Below are 26,479 nucleotides of genomic sequence, written 5' to 3' on the forward strand. Positions count from 1 at the left end.
CTATAATGCTTTAAATAATGTTGCTATAAACATTTGTGCACAAGTTTTTTGTGTGAACATGTTTTCAATTCTCTTGGAGACAGCTGGAAATGTCAAGTCATATGATAATTATGTTTTAACTTTTTTTTTTTTTTTTTTTTTTGAGTTACTGGGGATTGAACTCAAGGGCACTTTATCACTGAACCACATCCCCAGCACAGCCCCAGTCTTTATTTTTTTTTTGGAGGTATGATCTAATCAAGTTGCCCATGCTAGTCTTGAACTTGGGATTTTCTTGCCTCAGTCTCCCAAATAGCTGGGACTACAGGCATATGCCACCAAGCCTGGCTCTGTTCAATTTTTTGAGAAATTGCCAACTGCTCTCCAAAGCAAGCACACCATATTGTACATTCTCGCCAGCAATTTAGGACAGTTCTAATTTCTCCACATTTTTTTTTTTTTTTTTTGCGGTGCTGGGGATCAAGCCCAGGGCCTTGCACTTGCGAGGTGAGCACTCTACCAACTGAGCTATCTCCCCAGCCCTCTCCTACTGTATTATTACAGTGTAAAGTCGTATCCCATGTGTTTTTATTTGCATTTCCTCAATGACATGATATTTATCATTATCTTTCTAAGTGCTTATTGGTCACTTGTATATCTTTTTTGGAGAAAAATCAATTCAAGGTCCTCTGCCTATTTTCTAAAAATTTTAGCTAAAGATGGACACAATATCTTTGTTATTTATTTTATGTGGTGCTGAAAATCAAACCCAGTGTCTCACACAAGCTAGTCAAGTCCTCTACCAAAGAACCACAAAGCTGGCCCCCTTTGCCCATTTTTAAACTGCAGTTCTTTACATATATGCTAGATACATGTCTCTTATCAGATATGATTTGCAATTATTTCTCTCATTTCGAGGGTTATCTTTTTATTTTCTTGACTGTACCCTTTGAAGCACTAAAAGGTCTTCATTTCCCTGAAGTTCATTTATCTACTTTTTTCTTTGGTTTTCTTCTGCTTTTGGTGTCATATTTTGCCTAACCCATAGTCATAAAGATCCATGCCTTTATTTTTTTTCAGAGAGTTTTATACTTTAGTTTTAGCACTTGTTAACACTTTTTTTATCTACTTAGGTTAAGCATCCTCTAAAACCCTAGCTTGGTGCTACTGGCAAGTGGTAAAAACTTTGATAGGGCCTAGTGGGAGGTCTTTAGTTAGCTGGGGGCATGACCTTGAAGGGGATAATGGGACCTGTCTCTTCATCTTGGTTTCTAGTCATGAGATGAGTAGTTTTGCTCCTCCATAGCTCCTGCCATGATGTCTGGCTGTCATAGGCCCAAAGCAATAGGGCGAACCAAACATGGACAGAATCCTCTAAAACTCTTGAGCCCATACAAACCTCTTCTATATAGATTATGTCAGGTATAAAACAAAGTAGCACAGTTAAGAGTTAATTTGGTATACAGTGTGAGATAGGGGTACAGCTTTACTCCTTTTCATGTGGAAAAAATATCCAGTTGTATCTGTATTATCTGTTGAGAAAATTATTCTTTCCCCATTAAACTTTTTCTGCACCTTAGTTGAAAATCAACTGATTATAAAAGTGAGGGCTTATTTCTGGGCTATTACATTCCATTGTTCTGTCTATCCTTAAACTAGTAAGTTCCACATTGTCTTGATTACTGTAACTTTGTCACAAGTTTTGAAATCACTAAGTTCTTTTTTTTTTTTTTTTTTTTTTGGGGGGGGTATTCCTGAAACTTTCTTGTAAGCATTGTTTTTCATATACTTCTTATTCCCAAAGTAAATATTACAAAATTAATCTGTCCAATCAGCAGAGAACCATGACACACAACAGAATTGGGAATTGTCATGTCCTGAAATGTTAATTTCTAAGAGTTTAATTCGAATGCTAGAAAAGGCTTACATGCTTTTTTTTTGGCCAACATTATCATTCTTCATGGAACTCTTTTTCATTTTTTTAAATTATGTTGTGGACAAACCTTTTTAAAAACTTATTTATTTATATGCAGTGCTGAGAAATGAACCCAGTGCCTCACACATGCTAGGCAAGCACTCTACCACTGAGCCACAACCCCAGCCCCCTTCGCGGAACTCTTAAGAGGAATTCTGGAGTATAAGGCAAAACTGTGTTGTTCCCCTGCCCCCCACCAACCCCAATCCCTGGCCTCCTTCCCAGAGGCATCCACGCTTGCCAATTTGATAACCCTTCTTTTTTTTTAAGAAACTAGTTTTACTATGCTTTCCATAATATGTATTTTAATTGTATTTGTATCTGTGCCTTTTAAGATGGCATAATATATCCATAAAGTATAGTCTTCTTATTCAACATTATACATCCAATGATGTGGCTGTATATATTTGTAACACATTTATTTTCATAGCTCTGAAACATGTTATTGTGTACATTCATCATAATTTAATTATTCTATCACTGGTCACATGGGTTGTTTCTGGATTTTTTTCTTTTCCCTTCAAATATGCTGCTCTGAACATTCTTGTATATAACTCCTGGTGCACAAGTCCAAAGATTAACTATTTACAACTGATGGTTGTAGTAAATGTATGCCTGTTTTTGCAAAATATCTTTAATACCTTATTATATTCAATACTTTCTTTTTATTTAAAGTTAACACTTTATTTCCATAACTTTCTGCATCCCTTTCCAACTCATGGAAACAAATTCCTTAATTTTTGCCAATCTTACAGGTTTAAAAGGCTATTTTATTATAGTATTAATTTGCATTTCCCTGATTACTAATGAGGTTGAAGCTTTTATTCATAGATTACTGGTCCTTCTTGTTTCCTGTTCATGCCTTTTGCTCATTTTTCTCTTGAGTTGTCTTTTTACTATAGATTCTTTATATATCCTGAATACTAATTCTCTGTAAAGTAATAGAAGTTACAAATACCTTCTATTCAGTTTGTGGCTTGTCTTCATTTTTTTTTTAAAAAGTCTTTAACATAGTTCTATTTATTAATCTTATCCTTTATGGTTAGCTTTTTACACTTGGTCAAAGAACTCTTTTTCCTCTGAGATCATAAAAGTATTCTCAAATTTTCTTCTCAAAGTTTTGTTTTTCTTCCTGGATTCAGTGGCACATGCCTGTAATCCCAGGGACTCAGGAGGCTGAGATATGAGGATCACAAGTTTAAGGTCACACTCAGCAACTCAGTGAGGCCCTAAGCAACTTAGTAAGGTCCTGTCTCAAAATAAATAAAATAAATAAATAATACATACATACATAACCCCAGTACCAAAAAATACAAAAAGCTTTATTTTATCCATTTAAGACTGTAAGAATTTATCCTGTTTGGAATTTATTTTTGTGTTTGTGTGAAGTAGGAAAACACACACACACACATACACACACACACACAGAGTTATATATGTTCTAACTTTGTATGGTTAAAAAAAGTGTGTATATGTGTACCATTTACGGTCTCATCTCTCCTTCCCCAATGATCAATCTGTTATGCTACCTTTGTTTACTTATCAATTTTCCATACCTATAAGGGGCTCTTAATTGTTCTACTTCTGTGTTAATTTCACACCATCTTACTTAAGTTTCCTAAGTTTTGAAGTCTGGGTGAGAAGTAATTTACTGCTGTACAGCAATGCCTCTGGCACAGAGCCAACACTAAGAATATTTGCTAGCTGGACAGTAGCTCAGGAGGCTGAGCCAGGAGGATGGCAAGTTCATAGCCAGCTCAGCAACTCAGTGAGGTCCTAAGCAACTCTCAGCAAGACACTGTCTCTAAATAAAATATAAAAAAGGGCTGGGGATGTGGCTTAGTGGTTAAGGTCCCTGGGTTCAATCCCTGGTACCATCATTTCCTCCCAAAAAAGAATGTTTGCTAGATTAATGAATATCCCTGATAAAAGTTCTTTATCTTGAGGCTGGGGTTGTAGCTCAGCGGTAGAATGCTTGCCTAGTACATGTGAGGCACTAGGTTTGAGCCTCAGCACTATGTAAAAATAATAAAATAAAGGTATTAAAAAAAGTCCTAAAAAAAATCTTCATCTTTTGGAATTCAAGAATCATGCCCTAGCTTTTTTTTTTTTTTTTTGCGGTGCTGGGGATTGAACCCAGGGCCCTGTGCTTGTAAGGCAAGCACTTTACCAACTGAGCTATCTCCCCAGCCCCAAGAATCATGCCCTAGGAGGGCACTGTCACACATGCCTGTTCCCAATGACTCAGGAGGATCTTAAGTTCAAAGCCAGCCCCAGTGGGCTGGGGATATAGCTCAGTTGGTAGAGTGCTTGCATTGCAAGCACAAGGCCCTGGGTTTAATCCCCAGCACCGCAAAAAAAAAAAAAAAAAAAAAGGCGGGGGAGGGAGACTTGGGGATGTGGCTCAGTGGTTAAGCTCCAAGACTCATGTCCTAAACTTCATTATATCACAAACTGTATGTATTCTTACCTTTCTTGCACAGATCTGGAAATTAGTATTTTAATAATAACCACTAACATTTCAAATCTTGATCTACTGTCCCACACATTAACTTATGTATGCCAAATACAAAATAAACACATTAGTCAAGGAAAAAGGTTACTTATCAACATGATACTGAGCCTGGCGCAGTGGTGCACAACTGTAATCCCAGTGGCTCAGGAGGCTGAGGCAGAACATCCCAAGTTCAAAGCCAGCCTCAGCAATGGTGAGGCACTGAGCAACCCTGTCTCTAAATAAAATACAAAATAAGACTGGGGATGTGGCTTAGTGTTTGAGTGCCCCTGAGTTCAATCCTCGGTACCCCGCCCCCCAAATTTTTCAACATGATATGAGTTCAACATGAGATGGATGGAGAGCTAAGCTTCTGAGAAAAGTGATTTTTAAAATGTTCCTATTGCTGGGCACAGAGGTGCATGTCTGTAATCCCAGCAGCTTGGGAGGCAGAGGCAGGAGGATCATGAGTTAAAAGACAGTCTCAACAATTTAGCAAGGTCCGAAGCAACTCAGTGAGACCCTGCCTTTAGATAAAATATAAAAAACCAAGGGGATGTGGCTCAGTGGTTGAGCTACCCTGGTACTTAAAAAGAAAGGGGGAGGGGGGAAGCTGGGAATGTAGCTCAGTAGCAAAGAGACTCGATCCAATTAAAAAAAAAAAAATCTAGCACATTAAAAGTGAAACAATGCTGAACTGCTCATTATTCTCCCTTGCTATGTAAATATTATAATATGTGAATAACGTAATTAAACTTAAGGCTTAAAAGGGAACTAGGATTTGTGAGAAGAAGTATTTTTTGTTTACTGAGTCTTATCCCTACAATTGCTAGCACTTCAAGACCTGATGAAAAAAGTTACCGAATTGTATGTATTACATGCCCTATCCCTGGAAAAGCTAGACAAACTGGATAACCTAATTTTTGCTTATATATGTACAAAAATTTTCTGGAAGAAAACATATCTGGTTACCAGTCTATCCCCATTTTATTCTTTTTACCATGAACATGGGTTAACATTTCTAAATACTACAGGTTTCAATATGGGGAAAGAGCTACTGGTAGGCACTTATTTAGAGCAGCCTATTAGAACAACTTGACATTATCTACCAAATTTAAATGTCTAATCCAACAAACATACCCCTAAGACTTCACACCTGCAGATATGCTTACACAGTGGGCAAATAACTGTAACTTGTTATGGTTTGGATATGAGGTATCTCCCAAAAGCTCTGTTAAATGCAGGAATAATCAGACATATTGATCAGAGTGGTAACCTAATCGGTTCATCCTAGTTTGAATGCACTAACTGGGTGGTAACTAACGACAGGTGAGGTATGGCTGGTGGAGGACGGTCACTGGGGCATGCCCTGAAAGGATTCATCTGCCTCTGACCCTCTCCCCTCACTCTCTCTGCTTTCCAGCTGCCAAATGCTGAGCAGTTTTCTTCTTCCACATCTTTTCACCATGATGTGCTTCACCTCAGGCTCAATGGAGTTGGCCAACTGTGGACTGAACTTCTGAAACTGTGAGCCCCATACACTTTTCTTCCTTTAAGGTGATCTTCTCTGATATTTTGGTCACAGTGAAGGTAAAGTTGATTAACACCTGAGAATGTTCACCATAGCACAGTTGTAATCATAAAAACTGGAACACTATTAAATGTCAAAAATCATGAAAACTGTAACACTATTAAATGTCAAAAAAGTGGAGGAGTAAATCCATAAATGGTCATATCAAAAATAATACTATACACTCTTCTAAAAGAAATATAAGCTTTTCTAGATATAATATCTCTACACAGTCAAGTTAGAAACAATATTGATCTAATCATTAAAAAGCTGGGATGACCTCTAATCCAACAATATGACTTTTAGCAATGTATTCTCATAACTAAGAATGTAAGATATGTTCACTGTAGTTCTTTACAATAGCAATATACTCATTTATGACCTATTGTTAATAATAATCAAATAATGGGACATAGTCACCAAAAATGTTATAATTATTAAGATGAGAACATACTGACTACACAGTAAAGGGTTAAGTTTATGATCACTACATGTAGCATATAAAAGAACATGTACGTGCGTGCAGAGAAAGAATTACCAATAGTCATCTTCAGGTAGTGGGATTAAACAATTTTTTTCTTCCTTCTGTTTTTTTCCTTAGTTCTTCTACAATGCATATATTAATCTTATGGTAAGAAAGTTTTTTTATTTTCAAAAGAGATAAAATAATTAAAGTCCACTATAGGAATGCTATGATTCTATAAGAGTGTTAAGAATACTGAAACATAACTTACCAATAACTTATCTTCACAGAACATAAAAGTTATCAAGTAAAAAGAGAAACCAATACTATACAGCCTCTCTAATCAATAAAAACACTAAAAATACTACTCATTTGCCTTTTCCTTCAGATGGACAACAATCCTAGCCTATCTTCCATACCAAAAACCAAGTGAAACTGCCAGAGAGAATATAGAACAACACTGCCCTGAGAAAATTCTTAACAAAGGAATGGGACTCTTCTAATTTAAAAATAGAAGCAAAATCAACCAACCAACAGCCCCAGATCTCTGTAATAGGAACGGTGGGTTTATATTCTCTGTCCAAGAAATTATCAGCAGCAAGAATCTGCTGGCTTCTGACCTGAAACACCAGCATCAATTCAACACTAACTTAGAAGGAACAGCACCACCTACAGAATCACTCCCATATCAGCAAATACATTACTAAAGTCATTCTCCAACTAGTAGAACCACATCAGTATCTAACTAACTAAAGAGATATAGCTGTCCCTAAGATCTTTTTGTCCTCTCACCCCTCTAGCCCAGGAAGAATTTCCCCATAATCCCACTTACCATTGTTGTTGGCAATTAGTGTGACAAGAGTCTTCTTTGTACTGTCGCTGTTCTGTGCCCCGCTGCTACTAACGGTGGATGTAGAGAGGTGCCCAGCAACAGAAGCATGGGCAGCGATGGGCACTGGAGCCGAGACAGGCTGCTGGCTCACAGAAACTGTGGGGAAGGGGAGGCATAGTCACTTGGAGACAGGGACAGAGGACACTAAAGGATACTGCTCTAATCTTCCCTTTCCATCTTGTTTGTTGTGAGTCTCTACAATCAAAAAGTTTCCTGTTTCATTCATAAATTCAACTGTTCATCTCATTTTTCCTCTAAATTGTCCCTTAGTCCATCATTTAGACACAATTCCTTCTTTGTCTCACATCTTCTGGTTGATTAAATGAGATCACTGACCCCGCTAAACCTGGATGTTAATATTTTGCTTACATAGCACTAGCAAACCTCTCTAAGACTTACAGGTTTATTATCACTACTACTGGTACTCGTATCCATTTGTATTAAGCCAACTACAAGACCCTGTACTGTGTCCTGTTTCAGCCTAAACCAAAGTCATCTTCAGGATGCAAGGCAAGGAAGATAAAAACAGAGCAACGAGTCACTTTTTTTTTTTTTTTGGGGGGGGGGACTGCCACCCACTTTCTGAATTCAGAGCAATCTAGAATTTGACTCTGCAATATCACCTGTATGAAAGAGATGCTAACAAACCTAAATTTGTAAACTGTCCACAAAGGCAGACACAAAGCAATTTCTGTTCAGCTCACAAAGGAAACCAAGTTCAAGTAAAATGAAACGAAACAAAAAAACCCAAGCCTATGGGAACCTATTTTTGACTGGATACATAAATGAGCTCAGACACACACCAGCACTTTACATTCTTATTCATCATTTAGTAAAAGGGCTATTGATAAACATTGGATAAGCAACCTCTCCATGTTTTTAATAAATGAAATAAGTTTTTTTTCTAGCTTACTGATGAGGACACACAGAATACAGGCTAGAGCATGGAAAAGAAGGAAGCACCAATGCCACAACGAGGCACCCCTAGATTCTTAAAAGTCCTTCACCTTACAATTTCTTAGACAAAACACCAATTTATTAATTTAAACAATTTTAAGATCAAAAGAGCTTATGTTACCTGTGGTAGTTTTATCCACTGAATTATAATCTTCAACTACAGAGTCCTCAATGACATCACTGATTTTCTGCCATGGCTCCAACTCCTCCTCCTCACATTCCATAAACAGGTCGGTGTCCGCCATGCTACAAGAAATAGTTTAAATAAGACATTGACCTAAGAATTGGAGAAAGTTATACACAAAATATGGAATCAGAACGGAGTCATGCAAGTACACAGTTGGATCCAAGACTTTATTTAAAAAATCAGTATTTTAGGGCTGGGGATGCAGCTCAGTGGCAGAGTGCTTGTACGTGTGAGGCCCTGGCTTCAGCCCCAACACCACAAAATATTTAAAAAAAAATTTTTTTTTTAAATAATCAGTATTTTTTTCATCATTATTTTGCATTTATATGTACCTTTTAAAAATGATGTATTAAGAGCAGGGCATGGTGGTGCACACCTGTAATCTCAGCAGCTCTGTAGGCTCAGATAGGAGGATTGTAAGCGTAAGGCCTTGTCTCAAAAAAATTTAAAAGAAGGGCTAAGGGTGTTGCTCAGTAGTACAGCACTTGCCTACCAAATGTGAGGGCCTGGGATGACCCCCAGTACTGCAATAAATAAAATTTAAAACAAAAAAGGAGGGGGACTAGAGATTGTAGCTCAGCTTTATGGAAGAGTACTTGCCTAGTATGATTGAGGCCCTGGGTTCAATTGCCACTGGGGGTTGATAAAATACTATACAGTGGTAACTCAGCCTTTTTGGTTCTCCTTTAAATTTTATACCTAAGATGAGAGCCTTACTTGTCATACTCTAGTCCTAGTACTATTACTACCTTCTAATTCAAGTCTAGGAAATTCTAGAAGGAACTCCATCATCATTTGAATGTACCTTTAAATTTGAAAACACTGCTTATGCTACATGCCTCTTTTAAAAATTAAGCCTACAATTCTGCACTGGAAACAAAAAGTTTCTGTTCTTTTGCCCACCAATATTAGTTGACTAAGGCTCAGTTTGTCTTGGAATAGGAATGGTATTATTGCTCAATGTTCAAACAAAGCGTTTACTGCAAAGGTTCTTGGTGCCCTTAGTATCTCAGCAATTTGTTACCACATCCATTAGTCAAAAAGAAAATAAAACAACTGAACCACCTGGTTTTTTAAGTTTTTTAAGGTCCATACAATACGATAGCAGTAGTCTGGGCAAAGCCCAACAGATGGCATTGTTTCCCTTGAAAATTTAAAATATTCTGCAATGCCCCACTGAGTTAGTTACTACTAGGTACACTGGGAAAGTTTTAATTGGTGAAGTGTTTAACTTGATTTAATGTTTGTCTTTCCAAACCAAAACCACAAGGGGAGAAGGAAAGAAAAAGGTTTTAAGATATCACCTTAATTCTTTTTCATACTTAATTTATATATACATGCAAGACAATGCTAACCAGAAACTGAATTTAAAAGAAACCAAAACCAAACCACAGGCATTCTCTGAGCCAAAGAACACAAAACACATGCACCTACGTTTTCTGGAGACATTTTACATTCTAAACAACCTTTTTCCTAATACCTTAACTTCATGCCACTGTCCTTTACTATATAACTTTCTTAGAGTTTAGAATCAACAGATAATTAATGCACAAATATCAAACATCCAGAATAATGAATAAAAAAGGTAGCTCATGACCTCTGCAAATGGCTTTTTCAGTTCTGACCAGCTACAACCAAACTCTCCATATGCTGAGCAATCTGTAGACAACTTTCCTTTGGAATAAACAGAGTCAACTAACTGCAAATTGTGGTACTCAATGTTATGCCTATGAATACTTTAACAGCATTTGCAAAAGAATGATCTTAAGTATTTAGAATATCTTAAGAGAATGAATTCTTTACTTTTTATTTTGTGAAACAATGAATTTAAATAAGAATACTGAAAATTACTTCCAGCTGACCATCAAAAATCGTCATGTTATTCCTTCCATGAAAAAAGTAACTAAAAAAATGGAAAGAACTGCAGGGGGCGTAGTGGCACACTGTAATTCCAGCAATTTGGGAGGCTGAGACAGAAGGATTCCAAGCTCAGGTAAGCCTAAGCAACTTAATAAGACCCTTAAAATTAAAAAAGGGTTGGGGATGTGGCTCAGTGGTTAAGTGCCTCTGTGTTCGGTAGCCCCCCTACCCGCCCAAAAAAAAAGAAAAGGAAAGAACTGTTAGGTGTGGTGATGCACAATGAAAATCCCAGGCATACAGGAGGCTGATGCAGGAGATTCCAAGTTTGAAGCCAGCTGAGGCAATTTAGGGAAGTCGTCTCAAAATAAAATAAAAAGGACTGGGGTGTTAGTTCAGTGGAGTATTTGCCTAGCCCTTGTGAGGTCCTGGATTCAATCCCCAGTACTAAGGGAGGGGGAATACAAAACTGTCATTCCACTTATGCTTAACATCCTTCTACATGAAATCTTTAAATAATTTTTCATAAGGAAAAAAATAAAACTGGGCCAGGCACGATGGCGCACACCTGTAATCCCAGCAGCTGGGGAGGCTAAGACAGGAGGATAAAAGCCAGTTTCACCAACAGTGAGACACTAAGCAACTCAGATCCTGTCTCTAAATAAAATACAAAATAGGGCTGGGGATGTGGCTCAGTGGTTGAGTGCCTCTGAGTTCAATCCCTGGTACCAATAAATAAATAAATAACTGAATCCCCACCACCACTCTATTATTTTGCTTGCTATAAAGAAGAGATCTGAATACTTATCACACCAGAAGAACAGGAGAAGGAAGTAGGAGGAGGAATCCAATCTTTATTCAATTTTTTTAAAAAAATATTTTTATAGTTGTAAATGGACACAACACCCTTATTTTTTTTATTTTTATGTGGTGCTGAGGATTGAACCCAGTGCCTCGCACGTTCTAACACAAACCCAGTCCCTCAATCTTTAAGGACATTCTTATTTCTTCTTCTAAATTGCCAAATAACCCAGCATGATGAACATGGCTATAATCCCAGCTACTGAGGATTACTGGGGAGGCTGAGGCAGGAGGAAAGCAAGTTCGAGGCCTGCACCCACAATTTAGCCAAGACTGTCTGAAAACAAAAAATAAAAAGGGGCTGGGGAGGAGCTGGGGTTGTAGCTCAGTGGTAGAGCGCTTGCCTAGCATGTGTGAGGCACTGGGTTCACAGCACCACATACAAATAAACAAACAAAATAAAGGTATTGTGTCCATCTACAAATAAAAAATTTAAAAAGGGGGGAGGCTGGGGATGTAGATTGGTGGTAGAGCACCACTGGGTTCAATCCCCAGTATGTATATACACATCCACACACACACCCCCCACACACATAAATGCCAGATAAAAATGTGGATTTCAGAAACTAAAGGTGAGCATACACTGAACACAGTGCTACATCAAGAGGATAACTTGGGCAGGGCATAGTGGTGCATGTCTGCAATCCCAGGAGTTTGAGGTAGGAAGATCACAAGTTCCAGGGTAACCTGGGAAACTTAGAGACACCCTGCCTCAAAAATCTATAATAAAAAAAATTTAAATGACTTGGAGTGTATAGCTCAACGGTAAAGCACTCATAGGTTCAATTCCCTCTGCTGGGGGGTGGGGGGAAAGGAAAACTTGGATAAGGGCAGTAAATTTGAGACTCATATTGTAACTGGTGAAGAGCAAATTCTTATCATACTACAAGTATGAATCTCCAAATCAAGATAACGGCCCTTTCTGCCTTCTTTTTTTTAATGCAGGAACCCAAGGCCTTACACTTGCTAGGCCAGCACTCTACTACACTGATCTACAGGTTCCCAGGCCCTCAGCTACTTTTAATGATATCTAAATTTTTATTAAATACAAAATTTGTCAGATTTCCAAAATTATCAACTCAAAATTAACCTTGATTTCATCTACATCTCAGACATCCCTCCAATTATTTTAAAGCAAATTTCAGAGATTCAAGATGGCAGACTAGAGGGAGGCTGCATTCCTTGTTGCTCGGTAATTTGGATTTCAAACAGAAGATACGTTCCTCTGTGAAAGAGTTTTTGCTGCTTATAGATCCCCCTACTTTTTACCCCATTTGTTCACTGTGATCACTTGCAGTTTGCCAGCATAACAACTACTTTTTGAGTGCTCACTGTCACCTATCACCGCCTTTTGCCTGCTTGCCTGCCTGCCCATCGCCTGCCTTTCACCTACTCATCACCTGCGGATCGTCTACCGGTAGCCTGCAGACTGATCACCAGCCACCTGCTGTAGCTTGGAAGTCCACTGTCATAGTACCCACAAGTTTGGTTACATGTGGCTGCCGTCCATTTTGAGACAACAGCCAGGACCTGCAGGACCCCCAGCAGGGCTACTGAGCCCTGCCTCCAGGAACCCTCAGCCCCACCTACTGTACCCTGCCTCCAGGACCCCCAGACTGACTGACCACACCCTGCCCCCAGGACCCCTCAACCAAACCGCCCACATTGCCTCCAGGACCTCCTGCCCTACCAACCGCACCCCACCTTCCAGGACCCCTGGCTGACCATGCCCACACCCACAGCTGCAGTTCCCCATTTGCCAACACGTTTGGAAGCCAGTGTGGCCATCTTGGATTATCCTGGAAGTGGAAGCTCCCATCTTTAGGTAGGGCAAATCCCATCCCAAGAGCCTGCTGGAGACTGGAAGCTCATTATCAGGTACCTCTCATGCATCAGGTTACTGAAGACTGGGAGGTTTGAATACTATATGAATGCTATAGTGTAGGGTTTTTTTTCTTTCTCCTTTTTGAAAATTTAGATTTTTATTTCTTTATTTTTCTTGCTCTATTTTTCTTTTGTTTACCTGTTTCCTCAGTCTCTTTCTCCCTTTTCTCATGCTGACAACCAACCTCTTTTGATTAAGTTTGAAGCAAAAAATCATTTCAACAGAGATATTCTTAAAAAAAAAACACACACACACAAAAAAAAAACCACCAAAACAGAAATCCTTGAAATGGAAAACAATAAACCAAATAAAAAACTCAATGGAAAGGTATGACCAACAGACTAGATCACTTGGAAGACAGAACCTCAGACAATGAAGACAAAATACTTAATCTTGAAGATAAAGTTGACCAAACAGAGAAGATGGTACAAAAACATGAATGAAACCTCCCAGAACTATGGGACATCATGAAAAGACCAAATTTAAGAATTAACGGGATTGAGGAAGGCACAAAGATACAAAAAAAAAAGGAATGAACAACCTATTCAATGAAATAATATCAGGAAATTTCCCAAACCTGAAGAATGAAATGGAAAATCAAATACAAGAGGCTTACAGAACACCAAATGCACAGAATCACAACAGATCCACACCAAGGCACATTATAATGAAAATGCCTAATGTACAAAATACAGATAGGATTTTGAAGGCTGAGAGAGAAAAGCATCAGATTACATATAGGAGAAAATCAATACAGATATCAGTAGATTTCTCAGCCCAGACCCTAAAAGCTAGAAGGGCCTGGAACAACATTTCAAGCTCTGAAAGAACATGGTTGCCAACCCAGAATCCTATACCCAGCAAAACTAACCTTCAAATTTCAAACATATTTATAAATATTTTGGTTTGTAGCTATAAAAGATAAAAGATTTGAGATGCATAGTAGATTATTTAAAAAAAAAAAAAAAAAAAAAAAAAAAACCTCAAGCCATGCGCAATGGCCTATGATCCTAGCTACTCAGGAGGGTGAGAGAGGAGGGTAGCCTTAGCAAGCAAGATGCTGGGCAATTCAGTGATACCCTATCTCAAAACAATAAAAAATGGGCTGGGGATGTAGCTCAGTGGTACAAAGTCCCTGGGGTTCAATCTCCAGTGCCTCAAACAAATAATAAAATTTTAAAAATCAGTACCATGCCTAAATAATGGATAGTCCCTTAATGTCAAATATCTAGTCCACATTCAAATTCCAAATGCTCTCAAATAGCATACGTTTAAGTTTGAATTAGGATCCAAATAACATCCACACATTTGCTTATCTGTTAAGTTTCTTAAATCTCTTAAACTATAGGTCATCTTCCTTCATCTTTATTTTTTCCTGTAATTTATTTGTTATAGAACCAGGTCACCTCCTGTAGTTTCCTACAGTCTAGACAGTGTTGATCACATACACATGGCATTTTAACAAGTGCCTCCATTCTCTGTATGCCCTGAAAATTGATAGCTGAATCTTCTTGATTAGATGCAGGTTTAACTTTTTTTTTTTTTTCCCTCCAAGACTACTCATTGGAGTGGTGTTTTATTCCTTCAGGAGACATATTCAATGTCTAGATCCAATCTTTAGAAAGAAAAAAATTTTTAGAACAATATAATTATACACAGTAGTTGGATTCATCTGGACAAAATCATACATGTATGAAATTTGTAGATCCAGTCAGTTAAAAATCTATCAGTCATTCTATATTTACAACTGGAATACTTTCACTGTTAAAAAAACAAAAAACAAAAAACAATAACCCATACCTACTATTTGGTTCAAGTGGAATAGTTCATACAGAAAAAGTTTTGATTCTTTCTATCCTGCTTGATTCTTTCCTTTTACCAGTTTTCAAAATGAGTTGGTTAGCAGCACTTGTCCAAAGTGATCAATAAGCTCATTCTCAAACTACCATTATGATATTACAATTTAAACATATTTAATGTTTTGATCCCTGCAGTTACCTTTACTGAAGTAAAATTTATTGATACTCAATTTTGGCCATTGGGAACATCTTCCCTTGGCTCCTGAGTTCTTTCACACAACACCAATAACTGATAAAATCCTTGCTAGTGAACAGATGTTACATGCTCATCTCATACATTTCCTGCCCCACACCTAGAACCAGCCATTTATTCAAGGATTGATATTGGGGGGGAATGATATTCGAAGACCAAATCTACATGGCTGGAGGTCTTTCTACTCATTTTATTTCATTTTATTTATATATATATATATATATTTTTTTTTTTTTTTTTTTAAAGGTATATAAACTATTAACAAAAAAGGCCTACAGGCTCATTTCTTCTTGGACACACCCACAGTATGGCCAATGTGCCCAGTGGTCTTAGGATGCTGGCCTCAGACGTGAAGGCCCCAGAAGTGGCAGAGATCTATGGGCCCTAATCTTCATTAGTCACTCCAGGTCCTCCTGGAACTTACTGACTAGACCACTGGCCAGAACCTGGCTGTGTTTTCCATCCTTTACATCCTTCTGGGATCTTGTACTGTCATGGATTCTGCATAATGGTGACAACCACTATGATCACTGACCCTCAGTGAGTTCTCCTGCCCTTTGGGTGAGGTCAATGTCTGCTTTCCTCAACACCACATGAGTATATCTTTGCCCCACACCCTTAATAGCATTGATGGCAAAGGCTATTTTCTGCTACCCATCATGTTCATGTTCGGTACTCGCAAAATGTGCTGGAACTTCTCAGGAATCACTAGAGACTCGGCGGTAGTTGAGTGGCAGCCTGTAGGCCTCCTGTGGAAGAGCTCTACTCATTTTAAACATAAATTACCTCCACAACACCCCCCAACTGTTAAGTCAGCTATTATCAATTTTGCTCCTATATTATCGAGTAGAAAAAATCCATATCCACAAATACTACATCTTAGAAACTTAAAAAAAAAAATCATTTCTCCTAAAAAAATTTCACCCCAGTACTAGGGACTGAACCCGGGGGGGGGGGGGGGGGGGGGGGGGGGGCACTACCACTCAGTGATACCCCAGCCCTTCTTTATTATTTTGAAACAGTCTCACTAAGTAGCATTGCGAGGCTGGCCCTGAACTTGTGATCATCCTGCCTCAGTCTCCCAAGTCACTTGGATTATAAGTATGTGCCACTGCACTTGGCTTCAGTCTTATGAGTAACTTACAGTTATTAAACTCTTACACTATTCCAACTGTGTGTATTCCCTTTTCTTCTCCTTAATACCTAGATCATTTTCCCTTTTGGCACAATTTATGTACAATTAAATTTTGCCTGGTATGATACGTACACCTGTAACCCCTGCAATTTCAGAGGCTGAGGCAAGAGGACAAAAAGTTTGAGGCTAGCCTTGGCAATTCAGTGAGACTGTCTTTGTGTCTCAAAATAAAAAAGCCAGGGGAGGTGGCGTATGCCTGTAATCCCAGCAACTCAGGATGTGCACAATTTCAAGGTCAACCTCAGCAATTTAGTGAGACCCTCAGCAACTTAGTAAATCCTGTCTCAAATTTAAAAATAAAAAGGACTAAGGATAGAGAACCAAGTTCAATCCCTAGTACTACAACAAAAAAGTAAAACAAAATAAAAAGACTGAGGAATGTAGCTCTGAGGTAGAATGCTTGCCTAGCATGCACAAAGCCTGGGTTCAATCCCCAGTACCTATGAAAAATTAAGGACAATATAATTAAACAATCAAAAGCTAACTAGGCTGGGCAAGGTGGTGTAGGCCTGTAATCCCAGTTACTTTGTAGGTTGAGGCAGAAGATCACAAATTTGAGGCCAACCTGGGCAAATTAGTGAGACCCTGACTCAAAATTTTTAAAGAGCTTACAGTATATAGCTGAGCAGTACTTTCCTAGTTGCTCAAAACCCTAGGTTCAAGTTCCAGTAAGGGAGGGACAGGGGATGCTAATCAAGGGGATATTTAATCAAGTCTTTTAGCAAGTAATTTTTAAGACTGTCTTTCCTTCACCACCATGATATAGAGATCACTACAAAGATATCAAAATTTTCAACTATTCCTAACAAAAGTTTATCTATATTATACAATAAGAAATTTTTCTAAGCATATATGTGATATGTTTGAGGGTGTTCAAGATTTAGAGCCAAAAGCCCATAACTTGACTTCCAAATAGAGTTCATTTCTACTTTTGATAAAATTTCCAACAGAGCTTAAAAAACAAACAAACAAAAACCCTCATCCAATTCCAGTATTCTCCAACATAAATCAGGTAGAGCCCATGCTGTGCAGTGTATCTGCAGAAGAGATTAACTGTACATAGTTTATGTAAAGAGAAATCTAGATTATAAAAGACATCATTAAGGAATCTTCACAGGTACTAGTGAATTTTAGCTAACCCAGAGGTATTGAAACAGGGTCAATTTTGACCTTCAGAAGATGTATGGCAGTGTCTGGAGATATTTTTGGCAGTCATAATAACTGGGGTGGAGGTGAGGAAGATGCTACCAACATTTTATCTAGTTCGCAGTGATCAGGGTTACCTGCAAGGTAGTACCAAGATTGAGAAACCCTAATCAAATGGAATACATGTTCTGAATAAGAAGGAAACTTAAAAAAAGAAGAAAAAATCATCCCCAATAATTTTTTTTTTTTTTTTTTGCGGGAGGAGGTGCCAGGTATTGAACCCAGGGGCACTCAACCACTGAGCCACATCCCCAGCCCTTTTTGAGATAGGGCTCACTAAGTTGCTTAGACTTTACTAAATTACTGTTTCACTTTGAACTTGGAAACCTTCTGCCTCACCTCCCAAGCCACTAGGATTACAGGTATGCACTATCACACCTGAAATAATTTCTTTTAAAAATATCTTTTCTTTCTGCAACAGAGTAAAACATGGTTCCTATGAACAGTTCAAGTGTTTTTATCTTGTTCAGCAAAAACACTTTTATAAAACCCATAAACACCTAGTTTATTTCACCCTATAATCATCTACCTGTGAAACTTGATTTTATCTTCATATTCACCTGACAACTTTGGTGTCATTCTTGCTGGAGTACATAGTTTCTCCTAATAAAACTGGAGCATCATTAGCCCCTTAACATTATGGTTCTCTCTCTGTAACTATCATAGACTAGTGAATAATTTTTGTGAAAATAATTTCTAAGTCCTTTTATCTAATACACCCTTTTAAAATCTTTCTGGTTCTGGGTCCTTAATTTCCTCCACAGGCTGCTTTCCCTTCCTCCCAGTACTGGGGATCCAACCAGGGGTGCTCTACCACTGAGTAATAATTCCCAGCCCTTTTTGAGACTGAGTCTTACTAAATTGCCAAGGCTGGCCTCAAACTTGCTTTCTTCCTGACTCAACCTCCCAAGTAGCTAAAATTACAGATGTGCATGCCTTCCCCCAACCCCTGCCAATCTATGGGTTGCTTTTACTTCATATATGAACTCTTACTGCTTTTTCATCCTCTAAATCATTTTCTCAGAGGACAGTGAATCAAAATGACACCTGCAAATCATCTTGAGTTATTTCTCAAAATCTCATGGTAGTGTGTGAACTCAAAATCACAATAATAGCTCTATATCTCAAAAGCCCAAGTTTATAATAGGCTTAAGTAGAAAAATGTTAGCCAACAATTCAAATTACTGGCAAATAATCCAAATGTTAATTAGTCATTTGTTCTGTGGTTTGTTCTTTTTGTAAAAACCAAACAAACAAAAGCCAAAATCTACTTATGGAGCATTTATTCCTGACAATAATGTTTAACTGAATTAAGCACTTACGTTTAACTTGAAGTGCACAGGAAATATAGCAATGAGGAACAAATAAACATCACTATAGGAAATTAAATGAAATAAATCCAAAGGTATTTCCTTTCTATAAGGAAATACGCAAACACAGAAGATATGACATTCTATTAAACAACTAAGTTTGTCTTTTTAAAAATGTCAACTCTGCCAATCACACAGGAATCCTAGCAACTGGGGAGGCTGAGGCAGTAGGATCCCAATTTCAAGACAAGCCTGGGCAACTTAGCCAGACACTCTATCTCAAAATAAAAAATAAGGATCAGTGGTAAACACCCCTAGATTCAATCCCCAGAATAAAAAAAAAAAAAAAATTAAAAAAAAAAAATCAATCTTTCTCTTGCTACATACATACACCCACCTACCCAAACATAGGCACAAACTGGGAAGACCATTCTAGGTTAAAAGATAATAAAGAGGGGCTGGAGTTGTGGCTCAGTGGTAGCATGCTTGCCTAGCACACGTGAGGCCCTGGGTTCAATCCTTAGTACCACATAAAAAAAAATAAAAACAAAATAAAGGTATTGTGTCCACCTACAACTAAAAAATATATATATTGAAAGGAAAAAAAACCCTGTTAAAAAAATTAAAAAATAAATTAAAAAGATAGTAAAGAGACATAACCAAACGTAACAGGTGAACCTTTATTAATCCTGGTTCATACATAGCTATTAGAGACATTTTGAGGACAACTGGAACATTTATATATAGACTAAATAACAGATAATATTCAGTATTTTTAATTTTCTTAGAAAGACATCAGTATAATAGTTATGTAGGACAAAGTATTTGCCTAGCAAACACACAAAATGGTTAGTGGACATGTCACAAGTGTGACTTTCAAGTGCTTCAGCAAATAGGTATTTTTGGCTTTCTTACCAATATGCCCACTTTTTAAAAAAAATTTCTGACACATTCCAAAGTATCAACCCATCATTATGTCTAGATGATAGGTTCATCATAAACATTCCATGTATTTTCACCATTTTTACATGCATGAATTTTTCTTAATATAAAGTTGGAGGAGGGAATTACCTACTCATACCCTAACTGGTATTTTATATACTACATTCTGCTATTATCTTTTTGGCATTTACTAACTAATTGGTAGTTGGTCAAATTTTCTGTTAACTTTTTTTTGTTTCTAGGAGCAAATTTTCATTTTTTAAAAGGCAAAAAATAAGAAATGAACGTAACAGACTATATAGGCTACAAAGGAGATATAGTAAGATGAACATTACCTTCTTCTATTAATTGGTTGACAGTAATCCAGTTGGTTTTTCTATTTTATAGTATACACAATAGGCTTTATTTAAAACTGCAGGGGCTGGGGATACGGCTCAGTTGGTAGAGTGCTTGCCTTGCAAGCACAAGGACCTGGGTTCAATCCCCAGCACCGCAAAAAAATAAAAATAAAAATAAATAAAACTGCAGCTCACACAAGACTAAAAGCCATGCTCACATCTGGTCTTTGGCACTCATCTTTCCGCCCACAATCTGGGCGTACCAGATTAATACCCTTCTGTGGGTATTAACTGCTGTCAAATACGGCAGTGTACTTCATACTCAGGTCCTATATATCAGCTCATCAGAAGTCTACCTAACCAAAACGGCAGGATACAAACAGATCCTTTAAAAGCAACAAATACAATCTTGCAGATAACACCTGTCTACTTTTGAGGTATTTAACAGGCAACAAATAATTTACTTATCTTCATCTCAAATAAAATTAAGGAAAAATGTAGAGTCTACCACAACCCTCCAGACATACTTGGTTCTTGAGCTTTTAAGTCCTTTAATTTGGTGTTCTTTCATAGCTTTAACAAATTCTAGGAATGAAGAATTCAGTACCTAACATTTTCAATTCACTGCTAGTACAAACCTGCCCACAAATTAAGATAAAAAGAACATTTGGAATAGGAAAAACATTTTTTAAAAAACAAACGAAAATCTCTTTTTGAGACTGCAGTCTCCCTATGTTGCCCAGTCTGGTCTTGAACCCCTAGGCTCAAGTGAGCCTCCTGTCTCACTTCCCAAGTACCTGGGACTACAGGCAAAATCTTAGGAAAACCACCCTCTCTTCTCCAGGGTTGAAAACTAAGCAATGCTAATCCTCAAAATAAATGCAATTTATTGTTCAAGTTACCTAAATTTTTGGATTTAAAAAGGAATCCAGTTAACAGGACTCCCATAGCACAAGAAATAAAAGCAAGAATCAATAACTGGGATAGATTCAAACTAAAAAGCTTTCTCTCAGCAAAGGAAACTATCAGCAATGCAAAGAAAGAGCCTACAGAGTGGGAGAATATCTTTGCCAATCATACTTCAGATAGAGCACTAATCTCCAGAATCTATAAAGAACTCAAAAAACTCTACACCAAGAATACAAATAATCCAATCAACAAATGGGTTAAGGAAATGAACAGACACTTCACAGAAGATCTACAAGCAATCAACAAACATATGGAAAAATGTTCAACGTCTCTAGTAATAAGAGAAATGCAAATCAAAACCACCCTAAGATTCCATCTCACCCCAATTAGAATGGTGATTATCAAGAATACAAGCAACAACAGGTGTTGGCGAGGATGTGGGGAGAAAGGTACACTCATACATTGCTGGTGGGGCTGCAAATTAGTGCAGCCACTCTGGAAAGCAGTGTGGAGATTCCTTAGAAAACTTGGAATGGAACCACCATTTGACCCAGCTATCCCACTCCTTGGCCTATACCCAAAGGACTTAAAATCAGCATACTACAGAGATACAGCCACATCAATGTTCACAGCTGCTCAATTCACAATAGCCAGACTGTGGAACCAACCTAGATGTCCTTCAATTGATGAGTGGATAAAGAAACTGTGGTATATATATACAATGGAATATTACTCAGCCATAAAGAATGATAAAATTATGGCATTTGCAGGTAAATGGATGAAATTGGAGAATATCATGCTAAGTGAGATAAGCCAATCTCAAAAAGCCAAAGGACGAATGATATCGCTAATAAGTGGATGATGACACATAATGGGGGGAGGGAAGGGTTAGTGTTAGGGTTAGGGAGGGGGACAAGAATGGAGGAAGGAAGGACTGTATAGAGGGAAAAGAGGGGTGGGAGGGGTGGGGGAAGGGAAAAAATAACAGAATGAATCAAACAACACTACTCTATGTAAATTTATGATTACACAAATGGTTGCCTTTATGCCATGTACAGAGAAACAACATGTATCCCATTTGTTTACAATAAAAAATAAAAAAATAAAAAAGACTCAATTAAGGTAGATTAATGAAAATAAAATGTTTATTATTTCTAAAAAAAAAAAAGGAATCCAGAAAACCAATAAGGCTAAATAATCTGGCTATAAAGCTAATTACAGTTAAATACATAATAAAAAGCTTTTATATGGCCCATTTTGTCCCTCCTAGCATCTAACTGCTGTAGTATGTTAAATATAATAGTCATAATGGGGTTTAAAATAATCTTAAGAGCCTGTCTAGTATTTCCAAACCCAAAATACTTTCTACTTGTCTGGCAGTAAGTTCCATTATCAAGAATTACCCAAACATTAATTAGGTTAGGTGCTCTTTACTAAAAAACAAACCACTGAAGTAAGCAGTAAGTCCTCTTAAGAAGGTTCAATACCCAGGAGTCCCTTTCATTTCCCATGGAAAAATTTTCTTCACTGATGTTGTCTAAATTCCATTTCTGGGCTGCTGGTATAGATCAGTAGTAAAACACTTGCTTAGCATGCTAGAGACCCTGGGTTCAATCCCCAGTACCACTAAATAAATAGATGGATAAGTAAATATATATTTCATTTCTATTTTCTCAGTTTCATTTAGATCGGCTAAATCCTAACAATAGGTTAGTCAGTATATGTCTGTCTCTCTTCCTCTCAGTTACAAATGTAAAAATTCATTCTTTTTTTTTTTTTTTTTTTAAATCTTTTTAATTTTTTTATTTTGGGTGCTGGGGATCGAACCCAGGGCCTTATGCTTATAAGGCAAGCACTCTACCGACTGAGCTATCTCCCCAGCCCCTAAAAATTCATTCTTGAAGACATGGCTTAAAGTTACAAAGCAGAATACCAAAAATCTACCAAAGTGTTACCATATTGACAATTATGGCAAAACTAGCAACAGTTCTAGGATTTGTAATTTAAGCCACCTTCAACAAAAATTAGTTAAAAGAACATAATCTGGAGAACAGACAGAAATATCATCTGGAAATGTTTTGTTTTACTGTGATATGGTTGGCATTGTTATGCACTTTATATTAACTCAATGAATTTTCATACCAATTTTATATCCCAAGTACCACTTTTTACATGTAATGTCAAAACAGAGGCTTAGAGAGACCACAAGCAGCTGGACGTGGTGGCACACACTTGTAAACCCAGGGATTCAGGAGGCTGACAAAGAAGGATTGCAAGTTATTGCCCAACTCAGCAACTTAGTTGAGGCCATTAGCAACTTAGATCCTGGCTCAAAATAAAAAAAGGGGTGAGAATGTAGTTCTCAGTGGCAAAGAGCCGAGTATACCACCCCTACCACCCCCTGCAAAAAATAATAATAATAATACAAAATAATCACAAGCAATCTCCCAGACTACAAGTTAGTAAATACTCATCCAGGATTCAAACCAAGGTATTTTGTTGTTGCTGGGTTTGTTTCAGTACTAGGGATTGAACCTAGGGACACAATACCAGAGACACATGCCCAGTCTTTTATTTTGAGACAAGGTCTGGCTAAATTGTATGATTCTCCTGCCTCAGCCTATGGAGTACCTGGCATTGTAGGTGTTCACCACCACACCCAGCTCAAAGCACAGTTTTCTACTCTGTAACTCCTCCCTAAGTCATTGCTTTTTCCATTAACTTCAACTAATATATGTAAATTCTCCAGAAGGTTCTAAACAGAGGCAGATTTTGATGGTTTGGAGAGCAGAAGCAAAGGACAGGTCCAATGATTCTCCAATTTGGGGGTATTTTAAATTCTCAAAATTTTGGTCTCTTAAAATTACTGATGACCCCAAAGATTTTTCATTTATGTAGGTTACAGTTTTCCACATTTACCACAATAGAAATTAAAATGAATTTAAAAAATACTCATCAGTACATGAAAAAACAAGTCCATTACATGTTATTATAATATGTACAATAAAAAGTCACTATTTTCTTCCCAAATAGAAAAATAACAGTGCTTTCCATGTTTGTAAATCCCTGTATGTATACCTTAACAGAAGACACAACTTATTAATTTTCTCATAGCTGCTTCTGTGATCAGTCCATTGCTATACGCTGTTTTGGTTAAGTATATAATGAAAATCTGGCACTGTACAAATAAACAGTGGAAGAGGGAGGGTTTTTGTTTCTATCTTTGCACCAGGGATTGAACTCAAGGGTGCTTAATCACTAAGTCATATCTCTAGCCCTCCCTTTTTTTTTTTTTTTTTTTTTTTTTGAGATAGGGTCTCACTAGGTTGCTTGGAGCCTTGCTAAGATGCAGAGCTGGCTTTGAACTTGCAATTCTCCTCCCAAGCCACTGGGATCACAGGTATGGCATGCCTGGCTGGGAGGAGTATTTCAATACAGTTTTCAGTTAACCATGAATAGTGATAAATACTAAAGTTCAATAAATGATAGTTTTTTTAAAGAACAGTTTTGCATCTTGGAATCTGAAACCATATCAATTAATTTTTCATACTTTGTTACGTTAAAACCCACTGGTGTAACTTGTATTTTCATAATATCAAGCACTGGTCATTTGGAAAATAAAGATTTACTCAGTTATGCCCATCTTTAAGAGATATATTTCATTACACAATTAAAAAAAAATCACAGTTGTTAACTACTATTATAAGAAAAGTCTGTTAAGTACTGGGAAGTTGTAAACTCAAGCTGTCCCTGTAATCCCAGCAGCTTGCAAGGCTGAGGCAGGAGGATTTTGAGTTCAAAGCCAGCCTCAGCAAAAGTGAGGCACTAAGCAACTCAGTGAGACCCTTTCTCTAAATAAAACACAAAAAACAGGACTGAGGATGTGGCTCAGGTCAAGTGCCCTTCAGTTCAATCCCTTGTATCCAAAACAAAAACAAAAACAAAATCCCCTCAAGCTGTCAACTTTTTAAAAATACTTATTTTCACTTAAAGTTTATCACTGATAACAAATACTTACAATTGTTTTTCTAGAGGAGACAAACTCACTTCTTTCATTTTCAAGAAAACATTGCCAAATACCCAAGTGCGAAAACTTGGTGTCAGTCATCGTTAAGTAAAAAATGCCATATCATGAAACAAGCAGCTTACAAATCAATAATGTTTTTCCTCATGACAACAATCATACCTCCACACAAAGCATAAATAATTTATGCTTCTCATTTCATCTTAGAAATTTTAAAGATGTATTTAAAAAATCTAAGATTTAATATTATTAATAGTTTTTAATTGTTTGGTCAAGGACATTCTCCTTGCCACAGCAGAGTCTGGTGCTACTGACTTGGCTGTGTGCTAAGGCACACTAGGAGTTTTTACTCAGCATCATTTTTGAGTCATTAGTGGAAGTGCCAGTGAAAAATAAGTGTCTTGGTATTATTTTGAAAATGTTATGGCCTCAAGTCGCCTCTGAAAGGGATTTCTAGGGGCCAACTGGCCACACTTTTGTGAAGTGCTTTCCACTAGTTCAAGAAAGGAGCGGAAACAAAATCCTGTTCATTTTGAGTCCATGCTACTGGTTTCTTCAAGGAAGGAAATCAAGTGAAGAGACTGCCATTTGTTTTCACATTATATTCTGATCACCTTTATGAGAGATCAATAATTCTCAGTGTAGTGGCTAAAGGACTGCCCATTAAAAACGCAAAGATAACATTCCCTCCCCACCCCACTCAAATTCAGGGATGAAGGTACTCTTTATGCACCCTTCAGTTAAGAATGATTATGCTAAATAAGTGGTTCCAATTTTGGGTCCATGTTCCCAGTCCCTGAGCAACAGTCTAGAAATTCATTGTTGTTCACCAAGCAGCAACCATCCCTCCCTTTCCCCTTCATCTAGTTGAGGAAATTCCTTTAGAAGTAAGATCCCATTTTTGTTAAGTTTTCAACTGCAGTAGGAGGTGTTTAAAGTGTGTGGAGACATAGTTATCTTCTACGCTATTCTGATATAACGCAATTGTATCTCAATTTCCATCTCTCGAGATCGACTGGGCCAAATGACTTAAAACACTCTCAGCTCTTTCCGAGCTAAGGTCTAAAACAAGTGAGTCAAGAAACGTGCAGTGTTATTAACAGTTTCCGGGAATCCCACACGTCCAGCAAAAGAACATGAAGAAAGGACGAAAAGCAGGTGGTTCAATGACATTACTTCTTTTCAGTAGGTGCTAAGAATCTAGAAAAAATAGTCCTAGGGATAAACATGGCGCCCACCGCGGCAGGACATAATCACCAGAAAATAACGACACTCTGCCCCATCCCATTTCATAAATCACGGCGCCATCCTTGAAGAAATGGGGGGGGGGCAATGCAAAAGACTGTAAACTAGCTGCAATACACTGAGGTTTGGGATGCAGTT

General features: G+C 37.6%; 2 protein-coding genes across 4 annotated transcripts in view; one reads left to right on the plus strand and one right to left on the minus strand.

The window, feature by feature from the left end:
- PSMB4 (proteasome 20S subunit beta 4) overlaps window positions 1-26,479 on the plus strand; it is a 222,733-nt gene that overhangs the window by 31,333 nt on the left and 164,921 nt on the right. The gene's annotated exons all lie outside the window — the stretch shown is intronic.
- Window positions 1-26,479, minus strand: part of POGZ (pogo transposable element derived with ZNF domain) — a 68,536-nt gene that overhangs the window by 27,857 nt on the left and 14,200 nt on the right. The window contains exons 1-3 of one of the 3 annotated variants that reach the window (XM_079155114.1): window positions 10,943-11,268; window positions 8,452-8,576; window positions 7,314-7,469 (exon numbers count right to left, since the gene is read on the minus strand). In XM_079155114.1, coding sequence (XP_079011240.1) covers window positions 7,314-7,469; window positions 8,452-8,575 — 280 coding nt within the window. In that variant the 5' untranslated portion in view covers window position 8,576; window positions 10,943-11,268. Of the gene's footprint in view, window positions 1-7,313; window positions 7,470-8,451; window positions 8,577-10,942; window positions 11,269-26,479 lie in introns of those variants that run through there. The other 2 variants (XM_079155113.1, XM_079155115.1) reach the window with 2 other exon arrangements.

This window comes from Sciurus vulgaris (assembly GCF_902686455.1).
Source record: "Sciurus vulgaris genome assembly, chromosome: 1".
In the NCBI taxonomy this organism is placed as follows: domain Eukaryota; kingdom Metazoa; phylum Chordata; class Mammalia; order Rodentia; family Sciuridae; genus Sciurus; species Sciurus vulgaris.